Genomic DNA, 9,861 nt, shown 5'->3' on the forward strand with positions numbered 1-9,861 from the left:
CCCTCCGCTCACTCTAGCCCACCGGCCTCCGCTCACTCTAGCCCGCCGCTCACTCTAGCCCGCCACCCTTCGCTCACTCAAGCCCCCGGTCTCCGTTCACTCTAGCCCGCCGCTCACTCTAGCCCGCCGGCCTTCGCTCACTCTAACCCGCCGTGTGTGACTCTGTGTGTTTCACGTTGTGAAAAGCGAAACTACTTTGTTTGGTCTTCCAAAAGAGGACACAGCTAGAAATCAGTGGTTAAGTTGTATTTACAACACTGTTCCAGAGCAGTTCAAACCAAATATTCAAATGTGTGCAGCGCATTTTACGGAGGATGAGGACTGATTCCTGGGAGAGTAGCCTACAATCCTGATCCTGGGAGAGTAGACTACAATGCCGGCTGTTCTGACGATTTCGTTTTTAAAAGATTTGCCACTGATGATTCAAATGCGGGTTTTGAGCAGTGTAGAGTAGCGCTTGTTGTTTGTCATTTCTCCGATCACAAATGCAGACATGGTAAAAAGACGCGTAAAAAGACAGTATAAGTCATTATAATCCGTAATTATGTCCCCAGTGGATATAATGTTCTTTTTAGCAACATCATATGACCCCTTTAACAAAGCTGAAACTTTAATATTTAACAGCAGCTTGTATTTAAGCTTTTATACCATCCTGCTTAGATGATGTAAAGTTTCTGTGTGTTTTCAGGTGAGACAGATCCATATTCCACAAGGTCACTGGACGCTCCCAGTAACCTTGTGACCTCTGAGGTCATGGCCAGGAGCTTCCGTGTGTCATGGACCCATGCTGCAGGACCGGTGGAGAAGTACAGAGTGGTGTATTACTCACCCAGTGAATCCAGACCCGAAGAGGTGTGTGTGTGTGTGTATATACTTATGATCTTCAGTAATGTAGTGAAGCATGTCACTTTTAAAGACATTTTAGCTGGCCTCAATAATAGAAAAGGCCTCATGATCCATTATTTTGAATCTTCCTCTGTGAATGTTAGTTTAGGAGAACTAGTGAAAGACACCGCTGTGCATCCGTGTGTGTGAATGCGGTGTGTTGTGCAGGTGGTGGTGAACGGCAATGATAACTCTGTGGTGTTGAGGTATCTGAACTCTCTGACGGAGTATCAGATCACTGTGTTCGCCATCTACAGCAACGCAGCCAGTGAAGCTCTGAGAGGCAGCGAGACCACCTGTGAGTTCATCTGATCTGATCATTACATCTGATCTATTATCACATCTGATCTGATATAACATCTGGTCTGTTCATTACATCTGATCTAAAATCACATCTGATCTATTAATACACCGTCCTATCTATTATTACATCAGATATTTTATTACATCTGATCTATTCATTACATCTGATTATTACCACTTCTGATCTATTCATTACAACTGATCTATTATCACATCTGAACTGTAATCACTTCTGATCTAAAATCACATCTTCTCTATCCATTACATCTGATCTGTTCATTACATCTGATTTATTATCACATCTGATCTGTTATTTTGTTTTGAACTGATCATTTGTGCGTGTCTGATCTATTAGTACTCACCTGATCTGTTTAATATGTCTGATATGTTAAACTCATCTGATCTGTGCTGAAATGATCAGTTGTATATGTCTGATCTGTTTTATTCTCCTGCAGAAGTGAATCCTGCAGTACTTCTTGTGTCTGTATGGTTTGTTGATTGTTGTGTTTGTCGGTCAGTGGCGTTGCCGACGGTCAGTAATCTGGAGCTGCATGACATCACTCACAGTAGCATGCGTGCGCGCTGGCGGGAGGCAGAAGGGGCTTCTGGGTACATGATCCTGTACGCGCCTCTGACGGAGGGCGACCCCGCGGACGAGAAGGAGGTGGAATACACACACACACACACACACACACTACAGGTCCTCTCACACTGCATGTGAATGTCCAGCGTGAAGATTTGGACTAGAATCAGTCGATGACACCCGGTTGGAACATGCATGAATGTAGATGCTCTCAGATCTGAGTATCCCTAACTAGTGAGTGTGTGTTTGTGTGTTTACAGGTTAAAGTGTCTGACTCCGTGACTCAGGTTGAACTGGAAGGTTTAACTCCTGCGACCGAATACACAGTGACTGTTTATGCCCTGTATGGAGAGGAAGCCAGTGACCCCATGACCGCGCAGGAGACCACGCGTGAGTCCAAACCCCAGACACGCAACACATCAGAGAAACACATGTGTGTGCTAAATACTAGCCTTCACCCGAGAAGAGCTGATAATATCATCTTTCTGACTCTCTCGCTCTCAGTCCGTCTGACTCCGGTTCGTAATCTGCGCATCTCAGACGTCAGACACAGCTCCGCTAAACTCTCGTGGGACGCGGCGTCTCGTAAGGTCAAAGGTTACCGTATTGTTTATGTGAAGACGGACGCTGTGGAGACCAATAAGGTGAGAGCGCATCCGGCCACTGTGAACTGAATTGTTTTGGCATGTCTCTGACCTTTGACCCTTTGGTGACCTCAGGTGGAAGTGGGTCCGGTCACCAAGCTGTTGCTGCGTAACCTGACCTCTCTGACGGAGTACACCGTCGCCATCTTTGCCCTGTATGACGAGGGACAAGCAGAACCGCTGACGGACAGCTTCACCACCAGTGAGGACACGCATAGCATTAATATATTAAAAATAACATTAAAGTTCAAATATAATTGAAATGCAAAAAAAAAAAACATACAATCAAGTTGTAAATTGAAATCATATTTCTTTTTTTAATGTGTGTGTGTGTGTTGTAGGTGAGGTTCCTCTGCCGCTGAATCTCCGCAGCAGTGACGTGTCCACTGATAGCTTCAGAGTGATGTGGCAAGATGCCGCTTCTGACGTCTCCTTCTACAGACTCACCTGGAGACCTGCAGCAGGCGGAGAGACTAAAGAGGTGCACACATGTCTGTCTGCCCGTCTGTCTCTGCATTTGTCTTCTTGAAAACGAAACACCAGCGATCTCATCACTGTTGTCTGCATCAGTCCGTCTGATGACTCTGTGTTCGTCTGCAGGTTCTCATCAATGATAACTCCAACTGGTTTGTCATCACGGGTCTGAAGCCTTTGACTAAATATGAAGTTTCTCTGTCTGCGATCTACAGAGACGAGTCTGAGAGCGATCTGGTGAAGATCAGTGAGACCACAGGTCTGACGTCACGTGATCGTTCATTAAGCCCAGTGCTGTCGGAATATTGACCAGAATCACGAAACTTAAAATGTGTTTTTTTTTGTCTCTAATTTTGTTTGAAGTCGCCAGAACAACAACAGTTGTGACGACGACCGTCAGAACGACTACAGCCGGTAAAATCTCTCATGTGTTCCCAGCAGATGTTTTCCTGCGTCAGAAATGCTCTTCGGCAGTCTCTTACAGACATGTTCATGCACACGCATTATCTGTGTTTTTTGTTTGCGTGGCACTTCTGCTCCTCTGAACTTCTTGCATTTCCCCAAACATTTCATTAACCTTCAGAACAGCAGTTGATGACTCAGTCACTACAGAAAACATCGCAAAGATTGATTTCTTTCACTTTGCTGACCACCGAAACAGTTTCAGCGCAGGAAAACCCTAAATGCGCTCTGATGATCATGGCTTCAGCTCATTGTCTGTCTGTGTGTGTGTGAGTGTGTGTGTGTGTTGAGTGTGTCTGTGTGTGTGTGTGTGTGTGTGTGTGTGTGTGCGCAGTGCAGCGTCTGGCCATCAGGAATCTGCAGCTGAGTGATGTGACGACCTTCAGCATGCGTGTATCATGGGATCCGCTGGGTCCAAACGTGCGTCAGTACCGAGTGTCGTACATCAGCACAAGAGGAGACCGCGCCGAACAGACGGTGAGCGTCTGAATCTGACTGTCCATGCTCTCCTACATGTCTTCAAACTTATGATTATAACCTGAATATATATAGACATTGCAAATGGTGCTGATTTAAATGCAAGTGTCATTTTTAGGGATGCACGATATTATCGGAACGTTAAAGGAATCGGCCGATAATGGCTTAAAATGTAAACATCGGTAACGGTATGCGCCGATATGCCTTGCTGAATGAACTTTTGCCTGTGGATCGCCACATTTAATCTGAGAATACAAGTACAGAATGAGGCGTCCGGTGTGTGATGAGAGTAAAGAGTCGTAACGCCCGTCCGGTGAGGCCTTTTATTTATTTAGGGGGCGCTGTAGGCCTACTTGTAATAAAATGAAAGTAAAATACACCAATATTAAATCTACAAATAAAATGTTAAGGTTACCACTGCATCTGTCTGAGAAAAAAACTGAGGGAATTTTTGCATTGATTTATAGTTGATTTATAGTTATTTTTCAAAGCTTTCAATGTACTCGCATTATAAAATAACTTCATTATTGCTTATTTAACCCTAAAAAGTACGTTTTTGTTAAAAACGAACCAAAATGTAAAATGATTTGTTTATAATCTCTGTACAGGAGAGACTTGATGCTGTTTCCAATCAAAAGGAAATATATATCGGTGTCGGCATCGGGGCAAAATGTCTTGAAAAATGTCGGCATATCGGATATCGGCAAAAATCCAATATCATGCATCCCTAGTCATTTTCACATCATACATTTCTCATGACAGCCCATGTGTGAAAACTGGATTAAACCAGAGCTGGATCAGAGGGAAGAGAGTTATGTTTTGCGGCACTGCTGTTTTTGATCCATGGCACGTTCAGATGTGATCCATCACGTTTAATGGGTCTCAAATGCTGTAACATCAGTGAATGTACAGTGTTTGTATGTTAAAGTGACTCAAAACTCCCTGTGGCTTGTGAATGTGTTTTGTCTTCTGTGGAGTTTTGTAAGCGTGTGTTTAGTTTTTATCGATGGGTTTTTGCCGCAGAGTTTCGCAGCGCTACAGGCCGTCGTCCTGAAATGTGTTTGTGTTCACCGCAGGAACATTCCCCAGATCAAAACACCTTTCATGACTGTGGTTTCTGTGACTGACGGTGTGTTTTCTCTCTGCTGCAGGCCATGGTTCCTGCGGCTCAGACCTCGCTGCTGCTGCAGCCTCTTCTGTCGGACACAGAGTACCGTCTCAGCGTCTCAGCGGTCTACAGCGACGGCGACGGGCCGCCCATCACACGCCTCGCACGCACACGTGAGTCTGCTCTCCACTGAGCCTCGCTCGGGGATTCTGGGTAACGCATACAGCAGTCAGCATGTTAGAGGAGCGACTTTTGCATTAACAACAAGATTTTAAGTTGAAGTATATATGAATCTAAGAGAAAAGTGTGCATTCTATGGCCTGTAACTCGTTCTAAGGACCACTGACCTTCACTAGTTTATTGTGACAAAAAAGTTTTATACATGCATTTAAATTCAATTTATTTAAATGTGTTATAAATTCATTTAAATGTTTTCTAAATTCATTTTGATTCAAATTCAAATAAATGTAATTAATGTAAATGTTTTATAAATTAATTAAATATTTTAGAAATTGAAAATAAACTAACATTGTGATATGCCTTAAGTGTTTTATATCTCTGGATTTTATTGTAGGTAAGTCAAGTGTTGATTTGAGAAAACTAAATTGATCAGGCTAAATTATGACCGGCTCATAATTGCATTATTGAGAGAAAAAAGCAAAGATAAGTCGCATCTGTGTAGAAGTCATGTTTTATTACATTCGTAAAATCTGGTAAATTAATCGAAACATCTCCAAACATTGTAAACACTATCAAATCAAATCAAATCAGATCAAATCTCTTTATTGTCACACATCGTGTAAACAGGTGTACCTGCAAGTCTCTGTAACGGGCCGTATAAACAACACGACGTATGATAACTGACAATATACATTAAATAACAATATACACATTTACACAAGATACACAGTATACACAAGGAATAGACAGGAAGTTTTCATGTTACAACCGAATGCAGTTGCAGTAATCACAGTAATAGTCAGTATAATTCACAGTAATAACACAGTGAGGTAAATGTGGATGTTGTTTTAGAGATCAGTTAATGCGCTGTGATGTTTAGTGCAGATAGCTCGTCAGAGTGCTGAAGAGAGACGATGTAGCCTGCGTTGAGTGCTGTCACTTAGAGTCAGTGTAACTAGTCTGGTAATAAAGTGCAGTGTAAGGGTATATGAGGTGTGCTGTGTTGTTTTATTGGCTGGAGTTCAGCAGTCTCGCAGTCTGCTGGTGTGGGTCCTCACACCGCGGTGCCGTCTGCCTAATGGAAGCAGTGAGAGCAGTTTGTAGCTCGGGTGGCAGGAGTCTCTGATGATCTTCCATGCTTTCCTCACACATCGCTGGGTGTAGATGTCCTGGAGGAAGGGAAGCTCACCTCCGACGATGTGCTGGGCCGTCTGAACCACTCTCTGCAGGGCTTTCCGGTTGAGAGATGCCGTTCCCGTACCAGCCGGACAGCTGTAGAATTGTTTTAGAATTTTTGGACTCAGACCAAATTTCTTCTGTTGCCTGAGGAAGAAGAGACGCTGGTGCGCCTTCTTCACCACTGACTGTGTGTGAGCAGACCAGGTGAGGTCCTGGACACCAAGGAACTTGAAGCTGTTGACCCTTCAAGGAGAACAGGAGAGAACTGAGAACATAGCCCTGTGGGGCACCAGTGTTGAGGGTCAGTGGGGAGGAGATATTGCTGCCAACTCTAGTCCAGGATCTATTCAGACCCAGAGCCCGGAGTTTCACCACAAGCTTAGGGGGCACTATGGTATTAAACGCTGAGCTGTAGTCAACAAACAGCATTCTCACATAGGTGTTCCTCTTGTCCAGATGGGAAAGTGCAGTGTGCAGGGTGAAGGCAATTGCGTGGTCAGTGGAGCAGTTGTTGCGGTAGGCGAACTGCAGTGGGTCAAGAGATGCCGGCAGAAGTGATCTCTGATGAGCTTCTTAAAGCACTAACTGATGATGGGCGCCTCTCATTCAAGCATGTGACTTTGGGTGTCTTTGGTATGGGCACAGTGGTGGATGTTTTGAAACATTGGGGGACAACAGACATGGAAAGCATGCTGTACAGTTATAAAACACACTAGACATTTATTGATATGAAATCCTAATGGACAAATGAAAGTTGTACACCCTCAGAGACAATGTCAGCTACCCGTTTCCTGTCTCACTAGAATGTTTTAATGAAACAAACGAGTGCGTACGGGCCAGTTGTGTTTCACAGGGAGGGACTGATCAGTTGTGAACTGAAACCCCAGTCAGGGTCTCTTCCTCCGCAGTGCCTCTCTCTGCTCCCAGTAACCTCCGTGTGTCTGAGGAGTGGTACAACCGCTTCCGCATCAGCTGGGACGCGCCGCCGTCGCCCACCATGGGTTACAGGATCGTCTACCAGCCCACCTCAGGTACCCGAGCGCCTCATCACACACACAACACACACACACACACACACACGCTGACCTCTGACCTCTGACAGCGGCCAGCCACGCGCTGGAGACGTTCGTGGGCGACGACATCAACACCATGCTGATCGTCAATCTGTTGAGCGGGACGGAGTACAGCGTTAAAGTCATCGCCACCTACACCACGGGATCCAGCGAGGCCCTGAGCGGACGCGCCAAAACACGTGAGTGCACGACACACTGAACACGCGTGCGCGTGTGAGCGCCTCTGACGCCCTGTGTCTGTCTCTCTAGTGTATCTGGGAGTGAGTAACCTCAGCACGTATCAGGTTCGGACGAGCAGCATGTGTGTGCAGTGGCAGCCGCATCGACACGCAAACCTGTACCGCCTCTTCCTGCAGTCGCCGCTCAGTGAGTGTTTGTGTTCGGAAATACTTACACATGCTTTAGAGACGAATGTGTTCACAGAAGTGAGTTAAACCTGACAAAACCTCCTTTTGATGACGTCCTCATTTGTGAAATCTGTAAAAAACAAAGTAAATAACGTTTTGTTTTTTTAAGGACACTAAGACACTACAGGTGAATAGGGAAAAAAATGTAACGAATATAGCTAATCATAATTCACCAGTTTAATGAATTACATTAAGAATTTCAAATCTTTTTTGTATTTCAAGTTTTCTGAAATGTTATGTTTATATATGCAAATGAGGCATTATCTAATTAAATATGCACTAATTTGCATGAATTTCCAGAACTGAAATCTGAGCATCGATTCATAATTCTGGTCTGATTTTGTCCTCATATTAGAGTTAAAGGTTATTTCAGAGGGGATTCTGGGATTTCTCTTTTTATCATAAATCAGAAAATACTGTCAACAGACAGAAAACAAACACATTTTCACCATGTTTTCAGGAGTAAAATGTTGAATAAATCAGGTATCAATCGTGTGAATCAGGGTTATTATAGTGAACCCAAGCTAAATCTAAAAACTTCAAAATTTAAAACCAATTAAAAATTTTAAACCATTAAAAAACATTTTTGTTTTTCTTACTTGAAATAAAATAAACGTTAACTGAAATAAAATAAAAAAGAAAAAAACAAAAACATTTTATTTCAGCTAGTTGCTAAGGCAACATTTCTCATTTTAATTTAGTTTAACTTTATATACTAAAATAACTAAAACTACAATGGAAATAAAATCAATAAAAACTATATAGGCATATATATATACAGTATGTATATATATAACACTTAATGCATATCTTGGATGTTTTCTAGTCCACTATAAAAAAGAGACATGAAATGGAAGCAAAACACACCAAAAACTGACCAGTGCATGAAAGTTTAATTGTAAAAATTAATAATTGTATTGTTTGGTTATAGTAACTAGCTGTATATAAAGCGATGGCAGTCTATGGAATGCTGTCAGGTGATTGTAACTTTGGCATGTCAGTGGTGAGGCTTCGTGTGATTATAGGTCACTGAACAAAACGCCTCATTTAGAGTCTGAAGCATGCAGCGTATAAACATGATTCACAGCGTCGTTTGACAGATGTCTGATCGTGTTCACATATGAGACCAGTACCGCTTTACTTTCAGAAGAGTTCACACTTTTTACCTGATACTGATGTACAGTGCAGTAGATGTCAACACACACACACACACACACACACACACACAGAGACGAGCAGCGTAAATCTCAAGTCAAGTCAAGTCAAGTCTGCTTTATTGTCAATTCTTCCACATGTAGGCGGGGAGGGCAGACTTGATATGGTGCATGACTAGCGGAATATGTCTGGGTTTTCCACTCAATCTTCTGTTTCAGACGGTGAGAAACAGGAAGTGAGGTTGAGCGGCTCCACGTCCAGACACTGCTTTAATGATCTGACGCCGAACACACAGTACACCATCAGCATTCACGCTCAGCTGCAGGACACGGAGGGACCCGCCGTCACCACCACACAGAGAACATGTATGTGCTGAAACACACACTCACTCACTCACTCACTCACTCACTCACTCACACACACACACACACACACACACACACCCTCACACACTCTCACTCACTCACTTTCAGCTCCGTCAGTTTCAGCTCTCTAATGACAATATAGTTACTGAATTTCTAATAGATACGGTAGATATAATGGTTGAAATGTAAACATAAAAATTCCAAACCATGTTTAGTCATTACGTGAGATGATATATTTCAGTGATACATTTGTCTGTATCTTTCAGCAAAAGCTTTGATGTTCCTTCATGCTGTAACTGTACTGACAATCAGAGGAAGGGGATTACAGTTTTTTATTAAAATGAATAAAATTAGCATAATTTGAACTTTGTATTTCATTGAAAATCAGATAAAAGACTAAATGTTCAAAACGTAAGGTTTTTTCCTGAAGTTCAAGTTCTCTTTGTGACGTGTGGCTCACAGTGACGAGCACATCACATGTACTGAAGTGTTTCCTGTTTTCTGTCATTCAAACGTGTCTGTAGTTCCTGTGGCCACGGCTCCGCCCACTACACCCAGCACCACCG

The 9,861-nt window shown here is 43.2% G+C and overlaps 1 protein-coding gene across 1 annotated transcript in view; it reads left to right on the forward strand.

Moving 5' to 3' along the window:
- Window positions 1-9,861, forward strand: part of col14a1b (collagen, type XIV, alpha 1b) — a 55,093-nt gene that overhangs the window by 24,012 nt on the left and 21,220 nt on the right. The window contains exons 10-25 of the mRNA XM_016501965.1: window positions 689-852; window positions 1,054-1,183; window positions 1,707-1,852; window positions 2,032-2,161; window positions 2,276-2,415; window positions 2,491-2,617; window positions 2,757-2,896; window positions 3,016-3,148; window positions 3,253-3,303; window positions 3,686-3,828; window positions 4,980-5,109; window positions 7,204-7,326; window positions 7,398-7,547; window positions 7,618-7,734; window positions 9,149-9,295; window positions 9,820-9,860. Of these exons, the coding sequence (XP_016357451.1) occupies window positions 689-852; window positions 1,054-1,183; window positions 1,707-1,852; window positions 2,032-2,161; window positions 2,276-2,415; window positions 2,491-2,617; window positions 2,757-2,896; window positions 3,016-3,148; window positions 3,253-3,303; window positions 3,686-3,828; window positions 4,980-5,109; window positions 7,204-7,326; window positions 7,398-7,547; window positions 7,618-7,734; window positions 9,149-9,295; window positions 9,820-9,860 (2,012 nt within the window). The remainder of the gene's footprint in view (window positions 1-688; window positions 853-1,053; window positions 1,184-1,706; window positions 1,853-2,031; window positions 2,162-2,275; window positions 2,416-2,490; window positions 2,618-2,756; window positions 2,897-3,015; window positions 3,149-3,252; window positions 3,304-3,685; window positions 3,829-4,979; window positions 5,110-7,203; window positions 7,327-7,397; window positions 7,548-7,617; window positions 7,735-9,148; window positions 9,296-9,819; window position 9,861) is intronic.

The sequence above is a fragment of the Sinocyclocheilus anshuiensis genome, unplaced genomic scaffold, assembly GCF_001515605.1.
Source record: "Sinocyclocheilus anshuiensis isolate Anshui unplaced genomic scaffold, SAMN03320099.WGS_v1.1 scaffold1456, whole genome shotgun sequence".
NCBI lineage: Eukaryota > Metazoa > Chordata > Actinopteri > Cypriniformes > Cyprinidae > Sinocyclocheilus > Sinocyclocheilus anshuiensis.